The 27,566-nt window shown below is 38.3% G+C and overlaps 1 protein-coding gene across 1 annotated transcript; it reads right to left on the bottom strand.

Annotated features, from left to right (window-relative positions):
* Window positions 1-133: 133 nt before the first annotated feature.
* LOC133838088 (barH-like 2 homeobox protein) lies at window positions 134-27,559 on the bottom strand. The gene is given in 5 exon segments (XM_062269051.1): window positions 134-664; window positions 717-802; window positions 864-1,004; window positions 1,006-1,043; window positions 26,597-27,559. Coding segments are annotated over 5 exon segments (1,233 nt in total). The 5' UTR covers window positions 27,321-27,559; the 3' UTR covers window positions 134-420.
* Window positions 27,560-27,566: the final 7 nt, after the last annotated feature.

Genomic DNA, 27,566 nt, shown 5'->3' with positions numbered 1-27,566 from the left:
TAAAATATCACGATAACAACTGTATGCATTTAGTTTATTGTAATGTTCGAATGAAATAAAAGAATGTACTATATTTTATTTACTGTATTTGTTTTATTAAAACTCGTTTTACTTTAAATATTACTAATACGCCAACTATGCTTTATTTTCTTATAATGAGTACTTGCAAATAATCTACAATCAGTTAACACAGTAAAATTATAAATATTCATATAAAGGTGGTTGTTATTTTTTTTTGAACGAAAATCACAAGCAATTTATATGAGGAAATTTAATACTACAATTAGGAAAATGATTGCGAAGAAAATGTTTTTGAGTTTTCTTGTTTGGCAAATTAGAAATCGTGTGTGTGTGTGTGTGTGTGTGTGTGGAAAGTACAAATTGGGCTAATCGCTGCTGTGGGGTAAATTGTTGTGGTAACTAGTTGCCAAGCTGTGGCAAGCAGGGTGGCGGTAGAGCGGTCGGGGGGTAGAGCAGCTTGCCATCCGAATAGCGCATCAATGTCATCATCTTCAGCATACGAAGTTCCTCCTTGTCCCGGCTCGAGTTGCTCGTCTGCTGCTGCTGCTGCTGATGCGTCTGCTGTTGGGGGTGGAGGTGGTGACTGTTACTCGGATGTGGTTGCGATGGCCGGCATCGCATGGGATCTGCTGACTGGTCGGGTCTTTAAAATACTCAAGTCATTAACATTCTCTAAAAAGCTTTTGTTCGCTGACAATTGTTTCACGCTCTGCACGTCCTTTTTCAGCTCCTCCATGTCGCGTTTGAGTTTGGCCCGTCGGTTCTGGAACCACGTGATGACCTAGCAAGCACAATATTACTCTCTGACTTATATAATATTATGTTTAGATTGTAATACTCACCTGTGCATTGGATAGTCCTAAGCCAGCGGCGATTTCATCACGATCCGCTGGCGAGAGATACTTCTGGTAGAGGAAACGTTTCTCCAGCTCAAAGATCTGTTGATTCGTAAATGCTGTGCGCGATTTGCGCTTCTTCTTTGGGATTCGAACGCGTGGCAAAGATGTTCAGTGTGGAGGGATCTGAAATGATTGGAATGGTTGGGGAAAAGCATTAACCAAATGTGCGATCTAACTCATAAACCAAGAAACAAACTGTCGTTAAATAAAAAGGCTGAACAAAACGTGCATTCAACTTTATCTATTTATTAACTTTATCAGTCTTCTTTTTGGGCTCTCTTTTGTAACTGGTTTGTTAGCTTTTTACAGCCTTTGGGCCACTTTCATTTCAATCAGCGCACTAGTTACAATAATTTCAAAACACACACAAATCCAAATGGAATTCATAATAGAGATGCGGCATATGAATGGTCATAAAGCATGAAAAGAGTGTGGAATCTCTAGCTCCTTTGTTTTATTTACTATAGTACTATGGCATGGAGCCCCTCAAAACGCTTGATGTTATCCGATCGTCAAGTTTTATGGGCGTTCATGCCGCTTTGGCTGCTTCCAGCCCAGTTTTTGTTGGACTACTTTTATGTGCGATCGACGCTGTCGATTTTTTATTGGTCTCAACGCGTTGAATGATTTCCTTTATGGGAATCTTCAGCTAGCTGTTGTTGTTGTTATTGTTGTTGTTAAGCGTTTCGATTGGGATTTGATTTGGTTTTGATTGCCGGTATTTGTTTGGCTGGCATGTTTAAAGGTAATACGCCTGCTGATTGATGTTTTTCGAAAGTATTCCGTTTCTGTGCGGCGGAAATCACATTAAGCATTCTTATTGTTTATTTATTTATCGCGCAGCTTTTCAATTCCTTTTTTTCGCGCCTTCGCACTGAGCATTTTTATTAATGCATAAATTTAAGTGCAGACATCGACATCTCTTAGCGGAAATGGCTGCCTTGTTTTTTTTTTGGTTTTTTGGCCAGGCTAAGCGGAAGGACAATGGCAGCTGGATGAGAGAAAGAGAGAGGAGACGAACGTGTCTTCAACCCCTGATGATGACAACACACAACTTGAATTGTTGTTAAACATGACGGACAATTAACAATTAATGTGACTCGACCCAAGGACGAGCACGACATCGAACGGACGGACAGACAGACGGCCAAGGGTTGTTTGTGGTCAGTGGCTCAGCTCAGCCTAAAGCCATTTTGACACTCATGTGATGTGTTTATTGTAAAGTTCATTTATCTAGATGGTCAAACACGCCCTTTTCTAGTCGAGCTGCAGGCAAAGGAAGCGCACGCATATCACGCAGCCAAATAAATTATGAATGAAAAACTGACGCGACTTCAGACTTCATCGGAATAAACATTAAAATTATAATTATAAAATTGATAAATTTGTAACAACATTTTGCACATAATATATGTGTGTACATTTAGACAATGCAGTCATTAATATTCATTTAATTTTAATTTATTGTAGTTTGCATTAAATAATACAATGCAGATTAGCAATAGCGAAGAATAGTATAATTCAATCAATCCATTTTTAGTAAGTTAAATATATTATTGAATATTCTAACTCTTCGAATCATATCTGGCAATGAATACAGGTGGATTAAAGGTATTTAGAAAGATATAACACGAAATTTGGTAGAAGAAGTTTTAGTTAACATTAATTACTAATTTGCTTATACAAATTATTGGTGTAAAGTGCTCTTTTGATCCCAAATGCAAGAGCATAAATTCAGTTAATGCAGTAATCAAAGTAATTGAATAGTAAAATAAACTAAATAATAAATAATAAACTAAGGCCTTAGCTTTAAAGTATATTACCCATACGCCCAGTAAACACTTATGTGCAAAGAAAATAATATTTACTTAGATATAAATTTCGTTATTGCAGTTGACTTTAATAGTTGCATAGGCGCCTCTATTGAGCTAACCAATTTTATTGTAACTTCCACATTAATTAGATTAGCCTTTGCGGCTTAAGCGAATTCAGCTTTGAAAAACGTGAATGGGCCACAAATCGCGGCGAGTTGCCAATTAAGCTTTGACCAATAGAACGCCCAGTTTGGCAGCAAATTGGTCATGCGGCGTGTCATGTGGGCTGTGACCACGCCTCTTTATTAAATGTTGCAAGTTGTGGGAGTATGTTTTGGGCATTTGTTGCGCTTTATTAATTAGGAAAAAAACTTGGGAGCATGAGTTGGCCAACAACACGAGTTGCACTAACAAGTAACGAGTGTTTCTTTTGAGTGTATTCAAATTTGCCATATGAATTATGGTGACTGCACCCACAGTCCGAAAAGCCTGAACAAACAATGTCATCAGCATAACTAATTACAATGACAGGCGAGTAAAAGAAAAGGGCAGAAGGAGATAGCAACTTGGCCAAAAGCCGAGTGGGCTCGTAAGTTATGCCAGTTGCAGAGCGTTGCTAATTGAGACGCAAACAAAATGACGCATTGTCCTCGCTGAACACGCAGAGTTTGGGCTTGGTTCTTAGACGTGCCTTATCGCTGCCCGATCAAAACTGGGCCTAATGGCGTTGGCGGTAATTAGGAAAATTAAGTAGTTCACAAGAGTTCACAGCTATACATTAAAGAAGGCATTAAAATGCAGCTGAGGAAGCCACGAAGAACGAACGAACGCATCAAGCTGCTTAAGTGTCAAAGAGGAATGAAAAGCAGAACAGCAGCAATTATGTTAATTAAGAGGCAACAAAAGAGGTGGGGGAAAAACGATTCAATTAAAGCCAACTGCAGATCAATCAGCCAGCAGCCAGCAGCCAAGAGCCAACAAACAACAAGCAAACAGCTAGAAGGCATCAGCTAAGTCTAATCCGTAAAAGAAAGAGCGAAAGAGAGAAAGAGAGCGGAAAAAAACCAACAGCAAAGTCAAAGTAAAAGCCTGAGGAGATCGTAATCTAAAGATCAATGATGTTGGCTATTAGGTGCTACCAAGATGAGTATCGTTTGGAAAATGTATTGGGCACAAGGTGCTGTTCACACGATCGTCATCGTCATCGTCTCCGTCACCATCAAGCGAGCGATCGCTCTCAATGCAGTTGAATCGAGTCGAGGCGAGTAAGATGAGCTGATCTACCTACTGAGAGTGCCAGGCTGAGCCAGGAGCATGACATGTGGAATGCGATGTATGTGAGCGTGTGTGTTACTCTGTGTGTGTGCGAGTGTGTGTGTGAAATGTCGGCAACGGAAGACTCAATTAGAAGACGATTGTGGGGATTTATGAGCACAAGGAATTTCACATTTTTTTATACCCGGCGTAACAATTAAGGTGCAAGGGTAACATCGTGACTTGATAAGTCCTAGTTCATTTAATACTATATATATTTTCAATTCTTGATTTAATTCTACACAAATTCCTAATCAGCATCAGAAGTCTGTCCTTGAAAACAGTATTATTTTCACAAGTAGAATTTGGAAATCTTTGAGATATATTATTTATTTTAGATCTTACAACATTTCAGGTTTCTTTGTTAATTTGGGAGTTCATTTCTTTATTAATCATTAAAATTGAACAATTTATGAGTGAATATATATAGCTAAAATATTGTATTGTTTTGTACTTGATGTAAACTATATATTCAAGGCTCACAGAAAAATTCGATTGAGGGCGAATAACCTCCAACCTATTTAAGAAAAAATGTGGTAACATTTTATACTAAAGTATATTGTTCATTATATAAGAATATTCATAATTTAAATTAAAGAAAGCAATAAGAAGAGTGATAATATAAAGATAAAATGTAGAATTCAGTTGTACCTGGTAAAAGACTACAAAAACCTTTAAAAATAGCTGTATATCATACTATACAAATTTTACTATAAACTTCTTAGAATATTTAACCTTATTATTACCTTATATTATAAAATATTAGACCTGGTATCGCGAAGTCGTTTAGGTTTATAGTTCTCTTACTTGTGTTTTTCTGTTTTGCGTTTTTTGGGAAGCCTTTAGCCTGGGCTAAATACCTGCCAATAGCTTTATAACTTTACCGCCGCGCCGCATCAAAAGCAAAATTATGACAAAGCGTCGACCTTCGAATGCAAAAGAGGCCGCAGCGACAAAGAGTTTTGCTAAAAGCGTTAATTATGTGCCCCAGACCCCGCCTCCCTTCGAGATGCCCCAAAAAAAAAAATAAAGGGCGCAAGAACAGAGACTGCGATTCGAACTCCAACTCGATGTTGGCCCCGAAGCAATGTGGAGCGCAAAGCGAACCACAAATTGCGTTGTCCAGAAGCTCGAAAGCGTAATCAAAAACTAATTTTAATCCTGTTTGGGGCCACGCTGATGAGGGATCAGATTAATGCGACGCACTCACTCACTCACTCACATCGCCAGAGAGAGAGCAAAGCGATGCGATCAGAATGGGAATCGGAATGGGAATTGGGAATGGGAATGGGAAAAGGGAGCGATCTTCATTTTTAGCGGTAGGTCCAGGTTAATTTATTCTAAATGGCTTTTTGAAATCTCCGAAACAAGGCAAGAAATTTACTTATGACATGCGCAGCGTTCCACAAAGAGACAGATAGAGAGAGAGAGAGAGAGAGAGAAACAAAAACGTAACATAACCACAAAATCCCCTGAAATGCCCCAAAAATGCGGATGATGATTCAGAGGCGAGCAAACAGTCAAGTAGTCGGGTTTTTGGGGGCCCAGCATATTTTTCTCACTTTGGCGTGTCTGCGTGTTGTTAGCAACGAAATTGATGAGTTCGAGCAGGTTATAAAACTCGATACCTTTTAGCTACCTTTTGTTATAGCTGTTGTTATTGTTGCTACTACCAAAAAAACACCGAAATACAATAACACAAATTAATATAAGAAGATGAGACAAATTTAGCCGCCGACAAAAGAGAGTTGTGTGTATTTGTGTGTTTGGCTGCGCAACTCGCTTCATAACGAGAAAGTTATAAATTTAGGTATTTTCATTTGGAGTCTTGAGCAACTGGTGAGGTCTCTCCATATATACGAGTATGTATATATCTCTTTCTCTGTCCAGATTGTCATCGTTGGCTGCTTGTTTACACGCTCGTAATGCGCGCAATAATTTCTTGTATTTTATTCGTATTCAGTTGTCTCTATATGATTCCCTAGCTTTGTTACTGTTCTTCTTTCAGCATTGGTTCAGTCCCTTTCATTCCAGCGTAAATGTTGTGCATGTTGTGGCCCGCAGCATGTTGTAAACATTAACATGGCTAATAACATTTGCAAGTACCTTGCAATTTTCGGTGCCAAAGAACATGTCAACGGCCCTGGGGGCATATAATCAGGCTCTCCCGTCGATGTTCGTCGCAATCAAGCTTAATTTCTTCATATTGTGTTGACGACTTTCTTTTGCACTGTCCTCAGCCATATCAACAAACCGTTAGCACAGCCTTTTCTTGAACATTCCGGATGCTGAAGCGGCGCTTTCTCAAAGGCTACGCACAATTCGGCCCATGGAGACATAATTACAGGCACACAAAAAAAGATGTTCTTATGATATTTTGATTGATTTTAATGGCATCGGCAAATCAATTGCAACTCCAACGCAAGACGTGGTCATCCTTAATTCAATAATGAATACGTAAAGCTATGCTTAAGTCGCCAATCTACGAGACGAGTATGTGGCGATGGCCCCACACACACTGCCCCACACATCCATCCATCCTGCCATGCCACAGCTTCCCAATCGATCTGGCCAGAGAGAGAGAGAGGAGCGAGAGCGAATCTCCCCTTTGGAGACGTCTTAAACTTCGCGAGCTTCGTCGTCGTCGTTGTCGTCGTCGTCGTCGTGGTCTTCGGCGTTTTCATCTTCGTCGTGTCGGCCTGGGCACAAAGCGTCGGCACTCTTTGATCAGCATATATAAAATACTATGGCCACGCCCTTTAAAAGGTAGATTAAACGAGATGGCGCTCGGCCAACATATACTTAAGTTAACGTTACGTAAAGAGCAATGAAGTCAGTCAGACGCTCGACAACCAAGACGGACGATCGAGACCAAGCACCAAGCTCCAAGCACTAAGCATCAAGCACCAAGACGCGATCTGAACTTGGACTTGCATGTCTGCTGCATGACGCTTGCAACCCGAGGCGCACTTTGCTGCAGTTGCACGATCGGGTCAGACAGTGGGCCACACTAAGCCATTGACTGCTCACTATTTGGAATGCGACATAAATATTAACGGAATGGAAGATTGAATTCCAACTAGTTCCCAAAGAACAAGCATCTTTTTGAGTTAAACAAATTAAAAGAATAAGATGAGATACTTTAACATTAATTGCTAGTTGTATATTATTTGATACACTCAGAAACGTTTGAACAAATGAATTCGAGATTTTTAGAAAAATTTCCGCAAATACTTTTAAATTCATTAAAGACAATGCTTTAACAAGATTCACTTCATATTTAACTTCTTATTCATTGTATTTGCAATTCTTTTTGACAGATATTTTTGGAGCCAAATATTATATTATATTATTGATGATAATTTCCAGTAATATAAAATGATCTCATACAAATTAAATCCTACAGTTAACTCCACATTTGCGAAAGCTAATTATATATTTGAACAGTTTATCTGCTATAAATATTTAACTGTGAAATATTTTAATAATTTAATGGAATATTAAATGATCTTGCAAAACGATTTCATTTCTTAATAATACCTTTGCATTTATGTACTCATCAATTTATGAGTTTAGGAATATTAGAAGTGAAACCCATAATAAAAATTAGTGAAATATAAGATGAAATACAAAAATAAACACGTTTAATAAATTGCAGATTTTCGTATATTATAGTATTTTTCGATTTCTCTACTAAAAATAAATCTCTTTAAAATATTTCGCTATTTATAATTTGTCTGCCATAAATAACTTTATGAAAAATATTTTAATAATTAAATGGATCTCTCGAAATGATTTAATGTTTTAATAACAGTTTTTGCATTTACTAAACATTTAATGAGTTTATGACTTATTTATGTAAAAGTTAGTGAAATATAAAATGATGTAATAAAAAATAATATCATTTACTAAAGTGAAGTTTTCAATTTCTCTTCCAAAAACATTATGCTTTAAAATATTTTGCTATTGACAATTTCTCAGCTATTTTTGTGAAATACTTCATTAATTATATGGATTACTAACTGGTCTCACAAAATGATTTAATTTCTTAATAAAAGTTTCTGCGCTTACTCATCAATGTGCGAATATTTTGAATAGTGAAAGTTTTGCTAATATATAGTATGGATATTATCACTTTAATGATGCTATTTCCGTTTGTTAATCTCAGCTATTTCGCACACCAATTCAATGATGTTGTGCCACAGTGCGAGAATTGCTTGGTCAGAGCAGAAATAATAAAAATTGTGTAGCTTTTGCAATTTGGCTGCAGAGCTCCCCAATGAATCAGAGACGCGAATAGCCAAGGAGTCAAGAGCAGCAAGTGGTTGTTGTTGTTGTTGTTGCTGTGCCACTTGGCACTTGGCTGCAGTTTTGGCAAGTGAGTCTTGAGAGTCTATTGGCTGCCGTACTACATCATTTTTATGTTTGCATGGCTTTTAAAGCGAAGAGAGGACGAAGGGGGATTCTGGGCTGGGATGTGGGGCGGTTGTTGGCGGCGTTGTTAAGTGAAAATCTGGCTGGGCAATCGCTAACATCAGCTAACAATGGTCATCATCATTAAAATGCGATCAAAGAGCGGCGTGTTTTGAAGATCTCTTCGCTCGTTACTTTGGCCCTTTTTTGAGTCCTGTTCCTGTACTGATTAAGTGACCTTCGCTTGGGCCTTCGCTTCGCACAATGTAGGCCAAACGGAGGCAGACACCGAGTGTTAGTTGGCTTAATGTCTTTATAAGTACTACGCGTATATTTATGTAGAGGAAAGCAATGTGAGTGAGACAGGAAAAGTAATGTAAAGTAAAGGTAAGGTAAGGTAAGGTAAAAAATAAAATATGCTTGTAATCAAAACCGTTTAAAAAACTACACACTAATTGAGTTAGAAGTTCGCTGGCACTTTGAACTGGCCGACAGATGAAAGGCACCGACGTTTTATTGGTGGCACAACAAAAAGCGTTGACAACAGCATAAAGCCAACAATGCCCCCAGGCAGCCAATAGGCATAGATACTACTTGCTCACTCTCTGCTGAATGAATATCGAAAGACACGACTACGATGCTGATGCTGATGATGGTGATGCGATGCTGAACAAACCGCTAACATGGCCTGAAGACATTGTTCAATCGCTTTGGTAACTCAGCTGCCCTAATGAGCATTAGCTGAATTTGTATTCTCGGTCATTACAATACCAACAACAATGCGCGTTGATATTATGACAAGCTGTCATAAATTACAAATTAATGAATCAGCGACATGGCTGTGGCTGCACGCAATGGCCAAGTCTTTATGCTTCGCTTTATGCTGCCAGGATCACCTCAACTGGAGTGCAGGTAGTCGACAATGTGTTCTATCTGGATATCTGGATCTCGAAAGTCGATTCTCATCGATACTGTGGCTCAGGTGGCAGCATTGGCACCGCATTGACTTGCCTACCTTACACCTTCGAGCTGGTTGGCTGGCTGGCTGGGAGATCAAAGACCGCACTGCCGACTTAATAACATAAATTAATCTTCTCATTGTTAAGCGACTCGAGCAGTGAGTGAGAACTGCTGCAGTGACTGTGCATGCGTGCCAAAAAAAAGAGAAAAGAAAAGTAAAAATAAAATTACAGACACGCTATACAACGTAACTATAGCTATATAGCTTCATATAAAGCTTGTGTATATGCTAATCCGTTTGCCAGCAGTGAACTAAGCAACTAACCAGGTCCAGTTAACAACAACAGAGGAGAAAAAACGGCATTTAATTTGAATTTGATTTGATTTGGATTTGATTTCATTCATTATTTTTTACCGGGCAACGCAACTTGGCCCCTGGCTGTGGTGTGAAAGAGAGGCCGATCGTTGAGTTCAGAGCTTCAGTTTGAGGCCTTCGAGCCAAAGCAAATCAGTTGGCAAAATGAGTTTCTGAAGCACCCTTTAGGAGTCTATGCAAATTGCATAACGGGATGCAACAACATAGTTAAAGAAATGAGAAGGGAATATAAATTCATTGATTCTGACACTTCTTAAATATGTGCATATTACAAAATATAATGTTTGCTTTGTTATTTCCGTGTTGAATTATTTAACTCAGTTTCATAATTTTAAATTATACAAATTTTACATTCATTTAAAAAATGTTATTCATATATATATGTATATATACAATAAAAATAATAAAACTAACTTTAAAGATTTTCTTACTTCAATTTTAATAAAATTTGAGTAATTTTATTAACATATATTATTAATAATCGACTTTAAATAAATAATATAATAAATAAGTATAAGAAATGTTTATATCTATTTATTATACATTATATATAATAAATATAAGTTAGATTTCTTTCAAAAACCTTTTTATGAAAATTTGTATTAAAACTATATTTCTACAAGACTTTTCTGTGAAATTAGTTAACTAGTACTAACTTGGTTCTATGATATGCAATCAAACAGCAGTTTCTTCATAGCCAAGAGTATTAGAACTTCGGCTAGCCAAAGTCATCTGCTTGTTGTAGTTGTTATTGCTGGTGTTATGTGTGTGAGATCAAAGTAAATATGCCGCCGGCTGCGTAGATGAGAGGGCATCTGAGGGTTGCGGGAAGATCGAAGACCGGAGGGCAAATCAAACGTGGCAAATATGTAGAAGATTTTGATCGAACAACGATGATGACGATGAAGACGACGAAGAAGCAGATCCGCATCAGCAGCAGCAGAAGCATAACCAGCAGCAGACGTAGTAGTAAAGTATTTGAAATGACTTTCCGGCATGAGTGAGTGGAAAATGAAACGAGCGCAGCAAATTAGCTAATCAACGCCCATTAGTAGGCAAAGGAAGGGTATTGGAATTTATGATAAATTTCCGTTAATGCGCACGCAGCAGTCGACTTCGACTTCGACTTCGACTGCGGCACGAGCAGAACTCACAATTCAAAAACAAGTTAATGTTCAGTTTGAATATAATTCCGCTGCTTGCTAAATCTTCCTTCCCCCTCACATACTCTTCTTTCCTCAAAGAGCTCGTCTGTGATAAAGCAGGCAATTTTATAACGCCGCTGCGTACGCAGCAGGACGACCGAACAACCTGGCTATAAAACAAGTGTAAATGTATGTATACAAGTGTGTGTGTGTGTGTGTGTGTGCGTGTGCTAATAACACATAATTTTCTTGTAAAACAACCGCTGCGCATCGTTATCGTTATCGTTATCATTATTGTGCATTTTTATGTGCGCCTGCATGTTGACTGCCTGCCAACTTGGCTAAAAGGCGTTGGCTCAATGCATCCTCCCCCTCTCTCTTTTTCTCTCCTTCTGGCTCTCTCTCTTCGAGTTGGAAGTTGCGACGACAATATTACTTTATTTATGTTTATCGATATTGCCGGCCAGATAAGCCAGCGGCCTCTTAATCTTTTCCTGCCTGTTTTTTGTAGGTGCGCTCGTAGGTTTCCTTTTTAGTGAGAGTTGTTAAATGAGATGCTAGCTGCATGCAGCCAGTTTACAATGCCAGCGAGGGAGCGAGAGTGTGGGAGAAAAGCTCATGGAGTTAGAGCGAGAGAGGGAGAGCAAAAGAGAGAGACTTACAAAAAAAAAAGGATACAAGTTTATTTAAAGAGAGAGAGAAACATACAAATTAAAACGAGAAATATTATTATTCCGTGAGTTGTTAAATACAAAGATAAATATACGTTATGTACCCGGAAATATACATAGTTACAAAAGCTAATAGAGAGAGGATTATGGTATTAAAAAGTAAATACAAAAATAGAGCAAACGAACGGATTGATTATGGAGAATTTTAGAAATGAAGAAATCTATTATGATTGGTAAAAAATACTGAACTTTTATAAGCTCTTATTTAGGAAAAGACATACCGTTTAAAAAGTTAGTACTAGGAATATGAATTGATATAAAGAAAATATAGCTTAAAAGTATATTGAATAAGAACTAAGATACATGGGAAAATATTATTATTTTAAACACCTAGGAAATCTAGCTTAAGGGTTTTGTAGCAATATAAGTACTATGATACATTTTGAAAGCAAGAAAACGAATTCAATAATAAATTTAATGTTTTCGTCTTCTTTGCTAAATAAATAAGTGCTTCATTTTCGTTTATTGTGTCTTTAGCTTTAATTGATTAAAAATATAAAATATAATTTAATTTCTTTATACGTTTTTTAGATACCATTTAAAATGTGAATAACGAATTTCATTTTTCTATGTGACTTTTCTTTAATAGCTACTAAAATGCCAAAATAAATGTATAGGTATACAAGTTTAGTAGAAATTTGCAACACAAATGAACCCTACCTGGTATTTTCGACTGACAGACTTTGACTTTAATTATAATTGGTACAAAACTACAAAATTGCATTTCCGTATGAAACAACAGACTTTATACTATGAATGTGCAACTTTTTTGGGGTATAATTTCAAACGTAATTCGTCACACTATTTTATGTTTTGTGCTGAGTAACAAAATGCAGCCTAACTGGCATTTCTCGTGCACACCGTTATAATCGTGGCTAATCAATGTTTTAAAGTTAATTCTCTTGCTGTAAACTGGTTCCACGAACTGATCCTAGTCTGGACTTGGGACTGGACATTAGCCATAACAAGGGTCCAATGGCATTTGCATGTTGCGGCTGCTCGAACTAGTTAGAGTTATGGACGGTTGGCATGACAAATAAACTGCGAGTGAAACCATAAATTAAAGTATCAAAATGCGTGTGCCGCAGACAGCCAAAGAGAGGGGGAAACGGAAGGTGAACCAAGGAGAGAGAAAGAGAGAGAGTGGGGAACGCGCTTGGACTCGTTGGCGGCTGCTTAAAGCCGGTGGCCACCTGACGACATGTCGTAGCCAATTGTTAAGCCGTTGATATATTTGGCCAAGTGTAGACACACACACACATACAGACGCATATATTTACTGTAGGTGTAGAGACAAGTCAAGGCGGTTGAGAAGTGGGCGTGTTACACCTTTTGCGTGTTGTAATTGCAACGAGAGACAAGAAACAGCAAGAAAACAATAAATTTGCAACAATAATGTGCAACAATTTAAAGCTGTTGCTGTTGACGCTGCAGCTGCTTCAGCTGCTGTCGTTGCTGCTGCTGCTGCGCTGCGTCGCAAACAACGCGCAGATTTATTTAATTGCTGGCAACACACACACACACACACACATACACCACACATAACTGTGCAAATATTAATGCAAAATGCTGCCTAAGTCACCGTCACCGTCGCTGTCGCTGTCAACGTCGCTGTCGGCGTCTTTTTTGCGGTTGTCGCCGGCGTCGCGATCTTGGAATTTATTTAATTAAATCTACGCCCCGTTGGCTGCCACTGTCGCCGAGACTCTGATCTGCCAAATACGCATAAATTGCGTAGTTTATGCATTCGTTTTTTTGTTTTTGTTTTGTTTTTGCTTTGCGCTTTTGCATTTGTGTTTGCGCCTGCGGCCATTACGCATACGCCGCGTATGCTGTCGCTTATTGCGGTTGATTGCCCGAAAAAATGCAAAACGAAAAACGAAATGAAATGAAATAAAATGACTTAAACAACTGGCCAAGAAATGATGTCTTATGACAATATGCTTGGCGCTTATAAACGTTTACGATTCGCTGTGTTTCTTGATGTTTGGACTTGCTGCCGATGATGCAGTTGTTGCAGCTGTTGAATGCCTCAATTCAATTGCCATAAAAATGCGGCTCAAGTGAGCATTGAAACCGGCAATTGAACAGGATCTAAGCAACTGTTTTCTAGTGCCGTTATGCTAAGCTCTCTTTTGAAATAGAACAAAAATTGTACAAGAACTTTACGAGCTAAGTAATCTCTTTTTATAACCTAATCAGTCGACTATTCAGTTGAATGAGGTATTGTTAATAGTTAAAAATAATTTTCAGAATGTAGAAATTATGGTACTCTAATTCGGTTAATTTAAAAATAAAATAAAAAATGAAATATTCGTATGTATAGTGATTTTTATTATTGGCAACGTTCTCCAATGTTTATCAAGGCAATAATTATATTTTAAAAACATCTATAACAAATTTGATATAATATATGGTAAAGTGACAAAAAAACAAGAATTACGGTATTATATCCAAATGATATGTAATTAAAATAAAATAAGATTAATATCTATAGTAATTATTATTAATAATAGCAACGCTCTCCAATGTTTATTATAGTTCAGAAATCAGGCCAATAATTAAATTTAATAAAATGTGTACAGCTATAATAATTGTATATAATTCATGACATAAATGATAATCTTAAAGTGTTAAGTGGTGATATGTAATTAAAATAAATTATTGTATATCCATAATTAAAATTACTGATTGAAGTTGTAATCTTCAAAGTTTATTTTTGAAGTCATGGTAATAATTTGATTTTAGATGTATCTTTACATTTTGGTATGCAATTTATTATAAAAGGGATAATATTTAAGTACTATAAACTTTGAAAAAGACTAAAGTATACCAACGGGTATATTGTGCAAATCGATATACTATATACCTTTGTAAGTATTTTTACTTTTCTGGTGTTTTAAAAATATCAGCAGGCTATATTTGACATAATAGTTTATCGATATGCAAAATATAGTCTTTGGTATATTTTAGTACTTTATATTTTTCTGGCAGTTAAAGGTTTAAGGCCTCATATATAGAATATTAATATCAAAATTTTACCGTAGAGTACAAAATATAAAATACTAACGATGTTTCAACAACTATATATTATGTATTCATTTAAATATGTACATATTAAATAAACGCTATATTTCCAAAGTGTTGAAGACAATTCGTATTGTTTAGAAAAGTACTTATATGGGTCCGTGTTTATTAAGTTGAAATTAATTATTGTAGAACTTCCAAGTTTGAATGAGTGAGATGTGTGAAGTTGATATGAATACAGTTGTGAATGCCTGCCATATGAATACACTCAACTCTTGTCAAACTGAGTGGTTTGTGTGTTGTCTTTATGATCGCATTGTGTGTTGGCCGTCATGCAGAGGAGTCCAGTTGCAGCTGCCTGACTCCCTGACTACCAGCCTGGTTCATAAGTAGCCTGGCCATTGTCAGCCATGATCAGACCAGGCTAACAACAACAGCAACAGCAACAACAGCAACAAGAAACTATAGATTGTAACGTCGAGGGGTAACAAAAGCGCATAGTTAAGCATAATTTAATAGATACGCGGCCAAGTTTTGCAGTCTCTTTATGGTTGACACTATTGTCTAGGCCAAGTTTGTATGTGGCTGTCATAAAGTGATGAATGCATTATTATTATTATTATTGTTATTGTTGTTGCTGTTTCTGCTGCCGCTTGCTTTGCTAGTTGTTGTGTTCGCGTTGTTGTTGCGCATACTTTGTTAGGTCTTTGTTGAAAAGCGTTAATTGAGTGTTGCGAATGTGCAACGGCAATTGAAATTGTTTATGACTTGCAGTTGGTTCGCTTGGTTGTTGTGCGCGGCTCAACAATGTGATGCAATTGCCAGAGACGCGCGTAGAGACGTAAGTCTTTTGGCTGTGCTAATGGAATAGCGGCATTAGCCACAAGTAGATACATCTGTATACGATTACACTCCTTTGTGGATTTATGCACTTGGCTAATCAGCGGCGACATCTAAACAGAAATCCTGAACAAAAGGATCTCTGAGCACTCGACAATACACACTCTGAACTGAACACTAATTAGAGAGACGAGAGACGAGAGCACTCGTGTTAGTTACATGTTTTATTAATAATTCACATTAGGATGCGCGCCACTTGAAGTCTCAACTGGCGCTACTGGGCAGCCACTTGAAGGCGTCTCCCAATGAGAAAATTCAATTCAATTCAGTTTTCAATTCTGTGTACAAGTATTTAGTGCATTTTAATTGCCGTAATTAGCGAGAGCGAGAGCGATATGCCTCCGAAAGACATTCAAGTGCATTCTGAAGCGCCGCCGCCGCCGGCTGCTGCCAGTTGCAAGATGCTCCAAAGATGGCTGCCTCCGAAAAGGCGGAAGCAATTGCTGTGGCAGCCATAAAGATTGCCTATAAATTAACACCAAACCGATTAATGAAAAGTACAATACACATGTTCTTCTTCTTCTTCTTCTCATTCTTCTTCTTCGAATCAGTTGTAATATTGGCACATTAAAAACAATTAAGCTGCCTTTGACTTTTGATGGACAGTTGCTGATGCGATCCAGGTTTCCATTTGTATTGTTTACGAGACGGAAATTTAAATGCTGACTAAGTAGCATTTGAATTCAGCAATAAAACTAATTGTTAACAGTTTGTTGGCTTAATTAATTCATTGAATACAGTTGTTCAGGCACTTAACTAACTGCTTCGACTGGATCTTGGCAATCAATTATATTCTAGGCAGATAAACTAATCGCTTGAGATGTTCGACGTGTTTATTTAGTTTAAAGCTTGACTTTAATGTATGTAAAACTTTGGTTAAATAATTAGTTTACAACCGGATGGAAGTTACATATAAACAGCTTGAGCTATTTAACAAGCTGCTGGCTGATTTAATGAAGGAACAAGTAATAATAATATAAACTTAAGCTGCACTTGACGACAGCAAATTGTAAAGTATTAAAATAAGATTTTATGCATTTGCTTTGAATTCATATATAAATAAGAATTAAATCGGATTCTAGCAATCATCTTGAATATTTTATAAACTTAATTTTAACTTTAGTTAATAGATTTATCAAGATAAGAATTCATGCATATTTTTAAATAGGAATTAAATCTGATTCTAGCAATCTTCTTGCACATTTTATAGACTTTACTTTAATTTTAGTTTAAAGAATTCCCACTGCCCATGAAAGCAATTTATTCACACTTGCATTGCCAAATAAAAACAGAAGAAAAAAAAAAACTAAAATAAAATTGAATGTCATGTCAACTCGTAGACATGTCAGTAAAATGATAAACACCAAAATAACAAAAAATACCCAAAAATAAAAACGTCGAAAAGCCGAACCCAAGTTAAGTGCCACTTGGGGTAACCCTTATGCAGTTTTTTTATTGGGTTTATTTTATTTTTTGGCTAGTTGGCCCCTCTGGCATTTACGTTTAACACTTTAATTGTGATTACAAGCTGCAATCAAACAGCGAACAAAAGAGAGAGTGTTGTTCGTAGTATTGAAATCGAGTTAAGAATTAAAGAACCTGCCTTTAAAAATACACGTATGTATGTATGTGTGTAGAAGGCTGATGGACTAACTGACTGACTGACATTGGCACTCGAAGCCGGCGGCAATTTGCTTCCATTTCCACTCAATGGCTGTGACTTTGGCTTATGTTTATGCATGTTTAAGCAGAGGCAACAACACCAGCAACAGCAACAAGAATAATAATAATACTCGTAATAACAACAAGCGCGTCATGTCGCTGGCTTTATTAAATTACTTGTCAAAAAAGTGCACACTCACAAACACACACACACACGCGAATCGTGCCTGGTTGAGCTGGCTTTAACTGTCCAGGTCCGACTAACTTGAAGCGGGTTTGGGGCCCGACTTCGACTTCGACTTCGACTCTCGTCTCTTGGCTGCAAAAGGCGTCGCAAACATGAAACAACCCGACGACGATGACGACGACGCCTGCACATAAGCTCATAAGCATATGGGCATAGGTATAGCATGAATGTGAATATGAATGAGTGAATGTGAGTGTTGTGAGTCTGGCCAAAAGGGGTATACATATCGTAAATATGTGCCGCCTTTCGTTGGCATAACGAGACTTGTCACAACAATTGCGCATGAAAGTCAGCAGAAACAAAAAAACCAGAAATGAACAACAACAAAAAAAAAAAATCAATTATTGCGAATGCTACTTTGAGTTATACGCAACACGTATACGCGCCGTTGGCAGCGCTTGACTCCCTCAAATTAGTCAGCCGCCCTGGCACCCGCTCTGCTGGGATTAATTAATCTTGTCAACGACTGCAAGTCATTTACCAACCCAGCAGCAACAACAGCAACAACGACTGCAGCAGCAGCAGCAGAATCAACAGCAACAGCAACGACGACGACGACGACGACGACGACAGTGCATCAAATAGTCAAATTAATTTTCTTCACACTTTAATAAACGATTATACAAACACATACTAGATGCCCTTCGCCTCCCCCATAAACTGCTTATGCTGCTGCTCTTGCTGTTGCTGTGGGCTGTGATGAAGGTGTTAAATGTTTTGTTGACATTGGCAACAGCAGCAGCAACTACAGCAACAACATCTCTTCGCCCCTTTTGAGCGTTGACTTTTGATGTGTCGAGCATTTCGGGGAAGCAACATTTTTCACAGCTTCCAGAGATTTTAGCGTGAAGTTTGTCATTGTAGTTGTTCTTCCTGTTGTTGTTGCTTGTTGCTTGTTCTATTGCGGTGGTTGTTTTTGGGGTGTTTTCTTGGTTTGTTTGTTGTTGTTGCTGCTGCGTGTTGCTTGTAAACAACTTGTGCGCTTTTCCAAATCACTGCATTTCTTTTCAATTTTCGGCTTTTGATTACTCGAAATTGTTAGAAATTTGTTATGCTTTTATTAAGGCATTTGTCAGAGATGCAGAGAAGCCAAGTAAAGTTTTGTAAGAAGGGAGAGACAGGAAAAAGGCTGGTAATAATAATTAAGCTACGTCAAATGTGGTAAATGATGTAGGAGTATTATGATGATGACCATGATGATTGAGAAGGTGTTTAAGGAAATAGAAAATATCTCAAATATTCCTTCGAAGTGGTTCCTTATCTTTGGGAAAGTGAAAGTTTAATTTGCTTCCTTATAAGTATTAGTTTATTTAAAATTTCAGAATTTAGCAATTGCAAATATCACCACTTTTAAATTCATTAAATTCCTCTTTTATGTAAAATTTGGTTTTCAGAATTCCATAATTTTCTTCTTTAAATTATTAATTGGAGTTGAATATCTATCTTATCTTAGTTATAAACTCCTCATTTATATATATACATTTAATTTTTATTTGAATTGCATAATTTCAAATTTCAAATAATACATACATCTTTATTAAATTGACGAGTCGGTTACGTAAAATTTTATACTTTGAGAATAATGATTTGTAAGACTATTTGCAAATTAAAAGTATTTCCTTTTATTCTTAATAGGAATCGTCTAACTAAGAATATTAATTTTTCAAAGACGAAATTTACACCAAACTATTTTTGAATTGCGGAAGTTATGTAAACTATTTTAATTTGAAAACCTATTAAGAAATGCTTTGTCATATGACTGTGTATTGAAATATTGAAAGAACTTCTTTAAATGATATCAATGGCTTTATCTTTACTGCTCTGCTCCACATTTCTTCCACATTATTCATAAAACTGTTGCACATTTGAAGTAAATTATTGCATGTAAGCGAGCTCATCATCATCGCCATCAACATCATCGACATTAGCGATTCGTTTTGCCTGCATCAAATGGAGCACATGTCGAGTCCCAAAGCCGAACTAATTGCGGCTGCTTAACATCAAATTTTGCATTACAATGCGCATTCATCTTGCCATCAAATGATTCCCCTCTTTTTGGACATAGCTGCTGATCAGAACTGAAGTGTCGACATTGTTTTACCGGGGACAAACATGAAGTGAGTTCATCAACTTGGCGCACCTGCCAGCGCATCGAATGGGCCACCAGAGATAGAGAGAGTGAGAGAGAGAAAGAGAGAGCGAGAGCGAGAATACAGAGCACACACCTTGTTCAGGGACTGGGACACTTCACTTCCTTTTGGAGCAGACGCTGCCCGCAGCCCGCTGCAACCAGCAGCTCCTTGCTTTGCTGAGTCGAAGCCGTAGCTGTGAATAATTTCCCCATCCGCAGCCCTCCTTCGTTCCCGCTCCCGCTCCCGTTCCCGTTCTCTTTGTCAGTCAGTCAGTTGAGTTGAGTTGAGTCGCTGCGCTTGCTCGTTTGTTCGGCATCGTTGCTAATGATTTGAATGCTTTAATTTATGCTGGCTTTTCAACATTTATCATCAAAGACTCGAGCACTCAGTGGACAGCAGACAGCCGACAGCTAACTATACACACCTTGCACCGGACATCATAGATCAAGCGTACATAAATATAAAGCGATGCTGTGCCTTCCCACGATTATTTTTTAATTTTCGCAATCTGTAAAGGCGGCACATACTATATCACTATCCTTAAATCAATTACTTTAAATTTAAATATCACAGTATTTATAACTATTTGTTATGTTGCCTGTATTCAAATATGGAAAAGTGGCTGTATTTTTGTGTTGATGATGGGAAAGTCTGTAGTTGAGTCTTTCTATGCATATCGCGAAATATTTTATTTGTATTGTCGGATTTTTTGACAATTTTGATAATTTTGTAGGTATATAAATATATGTATATATACACACATATATATATTTCTTTATAAAATATATTCATTGTAGTATGAACAAACTACAAAAATCTTGAAATGTTTTAAAAATGATGTTGTTGGTTGTTTATACAGTATAATTTTCTATATCTATTGCTATATTTGTGGTTAACTAACACATCTTTGTCTATTTTAATGCAGTATTTTATAATATCTTTTGCACATTTGTGGATAATATAATATTCAACTATTATAAATTCCCTAAATTTTCGCTGTACCTTACCAATATCTATTTTATCCACAGATCAGATATTTTCATATTTGCCAATATACAATTACAACATCAGTAATTGCACAAAATGTATCCATATGCATTTCCCTTTCGCTGTAAGCTATTAGCTTTGCTCTACCCACAACTACTATATATCTGTATTTGTATCTTTAACTCTATCTATCCATCTGCATCTGTATCTGCACTCGTATCTATGGCTACATCTACGCTTTTATCCACAGCTCGCGGTACCTGTTTTCTTAGCTCGTCTCATGCATAATGCATGGGGAGGTTAATTGCCCACACACTTGGTTCGGGGAAACTAGTTTCCACACCACACCAAAGGCGCCAAGGCGAAGTGACCCATATAACAATGCGCAGCGATAACGAGCGCCGAGCGTCGAGCGTCGAACGCTAAGCGCCAAAGTCGAAATGCATTTCCCAGACTGTTTTTCCAGCGCAATCTCAAGTCTTGCCAATTGCCACAATTGCTGCAGCAGTTGGCAGTTGGCAGTAGTTGTGTCTGGGGCAGGCTGGGGCTGTCTCTGAACGCATCAATCTCCATGCGTGGCATGGTGTGGCATGGTCAGTTGCAGTTGCAATTGCATTGCATGGTCGCGGCAGCAGGGCGATTGCTCAATGGCCTGCGGGGTCACAACCAACACACACACACTCATGCAGCGAGTGCTTTGGGGCATGCAGAAAATGCGTTTTTAAATGGCATTTTATGCGTGGCGCGGGCTTTTGATGTTGCCTCGGACAACACTCGCGCATACTTGCCATTGCCACATGCCGAAAATTCAACGCTGGGCTCCAAAAGTGTTGCGACTCCTTGCTTGGTTGGTGGTGATTAATGTTTGGCATAAACGCGAATGCGTTTTTAAGAACTTTGACAAGGTCCTGACTTGTGCTTGGCCGCCCATATGTCTGGCTCTGTCTTGGTCTCTACCTCTCTCTGTCTCTCTCTTTTTCTGTCTCTGCTGCGAGTCATTTGTTTGAGCTTCCTCTTTTGTGCTCGACGCGGCAACAGTTGGTCCTCGCTGGGCCTCCTGGGCCTCCCATATGGTTCAAATGATAAAGTTATTACCCAAATTCTTCCTCTCTGCATTTCTGATTCTCATTCGCAAACTCTCTATCTCTCTTTCTCTCTCTCTTTTGCTGTCGCTTTGTGCAACTGTCGATGCTTGATTTTCGCTTGTCTTTATAGTCTTTATATGACCGGCTTGCCGGCTTTGATCTTGACGCTTGCCCCCCTCTTGCTGCTCTTCCTGCTCTCTCTCTCAGTCTCTGAAAGAAAAATGCAACTTGAGCTCAATTAGTGCTCATCAAAAGCGTGCAGGTAACACCTTCAGTGCGTTGCTTTTGCACACCTTTTATACACCTCTCTGTGTGACTGTGTGTGTGTGTGTGTGTGCGTGTATTGGCCTTTTAGCAAGCGTCATTTGTTGCCGCTGATGTTGTTGTTACATTCCTCGAGACGTAGCATGCAATTTTCTTAAAGGGTCTCTCACTCTGAGTTGGACCACCCGAGTGTGTGTGGCAACCAACGAGTGGAAGGGAAGCAGCAGGAGAAGGAGAAGGAGATGCCGGAGGTGCGACGCAGAGTGAAAGCAAAATCGCCTAAAAATCTGTGTGCAACTGGCAATTTTTGCTAGCATTTTGTTTGAATATTTTGTACTTGCATAAAATACTTTAATGGGCAACAATAAATGCAAATGGTTTATGGTCAGGCGACACGCAAGCCACACACCATATTTCTATGGCTATTTTACAATAATTTTTAATAAAATATTTTTTTCTTTGTGTGTGTGTGTGTGTGTGTCAGGCGAAACCGTTAATTAGCGAATTTATGTGAGCGCCAGCTTGTCAACTTGTTTTTTGGGCCTCCATCCAAAACAAAAAATACAGAAAACTGCTTCAAGGCATTTTGTATTTGCGTTTTTCATGGCAAGCCAGACACACACACACCCCTTCTCTTTATTATGGCAGCCCCTCCCTCTAGAAGTATCTCTTAGAATGTGACTTTTTGCGCCTCAAGTCATTCGCTTAATTTTTATTGAGTCAATCGCAAACGATTCGCGCTTTATACTTAGTAATTTTTATAGTAGCCGCAACGATTTGTTTTTCAACATTTCATTGTTGTTGTTGTTGCTATTGCTGTTGTCTTTTGCCGTTTTAATGTCATTAACCAAATTGTTGTTGTTGAAACTTTGCGCTTTGCTATTAATCATTTGAAATGGATTTTTTTTCGCTTCTGCTGCTGCTGTTGTTGAGTGTGCTTTTTTATTGGATTTTCTTTTTGTTTGCTTGATTTATGTTGTTTTTTTTTTTTCATTTTTGGAAATTTCACAGCGCGTTGATTTCTGCTCGCTTACGAGTATTTATGATTATTCAATGAATGATTGTCTTATGTGGTGCCTCGTGACGTGTTTTGCCTTTCCTGGTAACCATTTAAAATGAATGAAATTGCAAACCATGAGGCAAAGTGCGCACTTCGTAATTTGTTTATAATTTGAACTGTGTTCAATTTCAATTGCACAGAATTGCAACGTTATTGAATTGAATCGATTGTTTCAATAAAAATCTGAATGGTTATTAATATTCCTAAGATACAATTGTATATTTAATAAATTATTCTAAGTTTCATTTGGCATTCGCTAACTGCTTATTATTTGTTAAACCCATTTTAAGTACACACAATTCCTATAATAAATACAAGCATAACCCATTATCAGGTCTCGAGTTGCGCATTGTTGAAGCCAACTAATAATAAACAGAAACCAAATTGCCACTAATATGCCAGATATATATCTGACTAATGCCACAGTCGATGTCAGCTATATTATATATACGTATGTATACAACATCGAGTAGGGACGTTCGATAATCAGAACACGCCATTTTGAATGTCCCTAGCACATGTATCTAGATACTTGCGTGTATCTGCATCTTATGTCAATAACGCTTACGTGTGGCACTGAAAGCGATTCGCCTGTCGATATATGTTATATATGTATATATATAGGAAATAATATACTACAAATATAATAGATAAAATAGAGGCATGCAAAGCTGATGACGTGACTGAAAATTGCATTCTAACGATGTTGGTTAAAATCCAGTTTACATGGTCGTTAGCTCGGCCACATTTCCATTTCCATTTCCACTAACACCAACTAACACTATAACAGTCATTTCCCTTTCCATTAACTGTTTCATTTCCACTTCCATTTTAGCTATTGTAATTATGCATATTTATGCTACATAGCTTATATGATTTTTTTGGCACCCTCTTGAGCTCAACATATTAAGTATACGTCTAGTTGAACTAATTTGTTTTGACTGCTCGTCGCCCGCTGCCCGCTTCCAGCTGCCCGCATGTTTATACTGTTATCTGTCAAATCAACTGTCAACTCAAAGTGCCATCACACAGATCTGCCATTTGTTGTTGTTGCTAATGTTGTTGCAGTTCGTTTGCCGTTCGTTGTTCGTTCGCTGTTCGTTGTTTGTTGTTGTTTGTTGTGCGTTTTGTGGTTCACGCTTCGGTGGGCCAAAGTCTTTGGCTGCCATTGCGGCTGCCTTTTGTCAAGTGGGAAAAGTTTTCAGTGCGAGTAATTAAATTGTAATTAGGGCTGCATCCGTTGCCTCCTCAACTCTTCAGTTGCTCAGTTGTTCAGCTCTTCGCTTCTTCATTGTTGGCTCTCATTGTGCCGCGTTGTGCGTTCAATAATTTAACTGTCTGTGCCAATTGTCTTGGGCGTTTTATCAAAGCAGCGACAACGACAACGCAGTTGCAGCCCGTGCCCATGTCCCATCGACAGACAGTTTTTCTCCATTTTCCATTATTAAGTATTATTATACCCTGTATAAGTACTTATAAATAACTGTGAATGCTTGATTGTCTCATAAAGTATCGCAAAGGAAGTCTTCTTTGGCCCTTAGCGCAACTAACAGTTAGTATAACAAATCAGCTTGTGGTTGATGCAAAGGAATTATCTAATTAAAACATCTAGTTTCTTAGAAGGAAGCTGTTATTATCATATATCAGTTTTATTAGACGCTTTACTGTAGTTCTTTTAAACTACCTTATTATTTAGTGGAGTATATTCTGATTATATTGTTTTATTAAACTGCATTCTTCCGTGATTTAATTAAAATAAAATTTGCAATAAAAAATATGAATACATATAATATGTTATCATACAAATCTGAAACTTGATCAAATATTGCTCATAAGTTTCGACTTCTACAATTAAGACTAACATTTATTTTAAGTTTGAATTATTGTTCATAAAAATGTTCTAATTTTTTTTAGGGTGTAGTGAAGAGCTATATTCTCAAGTACTATAATTGAGTTGTTTGGTTAAAGTCAATTTTAATTATAATTTCATATATTTAAATAAAAGTCTCTAAGTCAACCAAAAGTCACTTATAATATGGGACTTTTATAATTATAGAATTTGTTTTTAAGTAAAATTTATTACTCATTAAAATTAAGCTATTAGCTATTAGAGTTCAATTCTAAAAATAAGAATAATAATCAAAAGTTCGAGCAAATTTCCATCTTAAAAAAATTGAATAACATTTTAATTTTAATTATGGATTGTGATTTTAATTGTGCTACAGGGAGTTTTCAAGTCGATCAATTAAACTTCTATTCTAATTGACTGTCAAACTTCCTGTTAGGATACATGTACATAATTCATTTATTTTATTTATTAATTTATTAACTTTTTTGTGTTTGATTCATATTCCTCGTACCTTTATTTATATAGATTGTTCACAGGGCATTTACTAGTCCATCAATTAACTCTCAGCTCTATTTCCCTCTCATTTATTTGACAAACTTGCCGCTCGAAGTTGACGAGCCTTAACGACAGTTTCATTGTTCAAATCGCTACAACTTTTCAGCCATTTTCATTGTAATTATTATGTGTGTGCGCAGAAGAATGAATTCGCTCTCTATCTACTTTATTGCTGGCTCCGCAATGAGGGTTATTAAGTTGTAAGTAAGCATGCTGTTGTCACACACATACTATATATACTTATAGTTTGCCTGATTGTCTGATAGACTCCTCCTAATTACCAGCAGCCCTTCTAGACGGAAGTGGGCAAAGATCCGACAGAGAATGGCTGCGGCGTCGAGGGCTTTTGATCAAGTTCTAATTAAGAAAAGAGGAGCTGCTGCAACCGGATGATGCCTTGGGAAAGAAATCATATTGTGGCGCTTAAATATCCAGCTACAGATCATAATCGTAATCACAATCATCAGCATAATCATATTTGGCTGCCCAGTAGCTGTTGCACAAGCAAACTGATTAGATGGCAATCCAGAGCAGCAGCCAGACAGACAGTCAGACAGAAAGACGGACAATCGGACTGTGTGGCAGATGCAACGATTTGTTGCAGTACGTGCTGCGCGTAAATTCAATTTCAGTAGCTGCTCACACGAAATACAATTGCGAGATGAGTTGATGGATTGCTCGACTGGATGGGGAATGGGTCTGAAGCTTAACGAGAAATCAACGCCGCTAAGCAAATTATGCCGAACGATACGCATGCGCCAGAGCCATCAGCGAGATCAGCTCGCTGATCAGCGTAGATTGGGAAAGCAGAGGAGGTAAAAAAAAAAAAATTAAAAATAAAAGCAGAAACAGAGAAGCAGAGACTGAGACTGAGAGGCAATCAAAGTGGAGACCGAAACCGTGTCTGGTAATGGTTAAAATTGATTTAGCCACCTCGGGCTGCCTGACCTTACTACTGTTTTTACGCTTTAAGCAGAATCTCATCAAGACGTAATGACAACAATTGATCAATCCAGCGTTGGAGCCACAGTTAATGGTTACGCTGTTGCTGCTGCTTCAGCTTCTGCTTTATGATGATGATGAGCCAGATTGGCCAATATCCAATGAGTTTATATTAAAATGTAATTTACTTGCGGTTGCTTTCTTGCCACTTACCCTGCTCCTCATCAAAGTTTTTGGTGGATAGCTGAAAGAGTGCATCGAGTGGCGTGTCTGCTCCCGCTCCCGCTCCCGTTGCAGCTCCCGCAGATGGCTTCTCACTTGGCGTCTGCTTGGATTTATCCTCCTGCTGAGGCGTGCAACAATCGGTGCTGCCATTGCTGCTGCTCGAGCGCTGCGAACAACGCTCCGAGCTGCCATCTTCCGAGGGAATGGGTATTATGGCGGGATCCATGCTCATCTGGCGTAGGAGCTGCGCCTGGAAGTGCTCCTGGAGCTGGCGTTGATAGTCCCAGGCCAGACGCTGCTCATAGCTGTGGAGCAAGGCGGGCGGCAGAAACGGATGCAGTCCGGGATGCAACAGAGGCGCTGCAGTTGCTCCAATTGTGGTCAGAGCTGGCGCCGTTGCCGTCGGCGGCGCCGCTGGTGGCGGCTGTAGACGGTCATGGGATGCAGGTGTGGCTGCCTTGCGCTCATCCGCTTGCCCCAAGATGTCGGCTATGGAGAAGCTCTTGATGCGTTCGCCTGCGCCAGCCTGGCTGCACTTTTTCCCGCTCTGAATTGTGGCCGGACTGCGAAGCAAACGCAAGCGTTTGATATTTAGTGGCCTCATGGCCATTGGAGGCGGGCTGGGCGAGCCCACGGAGATCTCGGAGACGGCCGGACTGCTGCAACTGCGTGAGGCAAGCATGGCCACGGGACTTGGTGTGCGTTGTGGCATCACCAAAGTATTTTCAAGTTCAATTACCAATGTTCTAAGTTGACTACTTTCAATACTGTTCGCACATTTTTCGACATTCACTGAAATTTCGTTTCGTTTGAGTAGCTGACCAAAAACGCGTCGGCAAAAACGCGAGCTGCGGCAACGAGCAGCAACAGCAATAGCGACAACGACAGCGTGTAGCGCTCACAACGTGCAACGTTCAACATTCAACACAACACGAGCATGAGCAAACAACACGTTCGC

The sequence above is a fragment of the Drosophila sulfurigaster genome, chromosome 2R (assembly GCF_023558435.1).
Source record: "Drosophila sulfurigaster albostrigata strain 15112-1811.04 chromosome 2R, ASM2355843v2, whole genome shotgun sequence".
Classification (NCBI taxonomy): domain Eukaryota; kingdom Metazoa; phylum Arthropoda; class Insecta; order Diptera; family Drosophilidae; genus Drosophila; species Drosophila sulfurigaster.
Note: the sequence above shows the minus strand (reverse complement) of the source record. Positions and strands in the feature narration are given on the sequence as shown.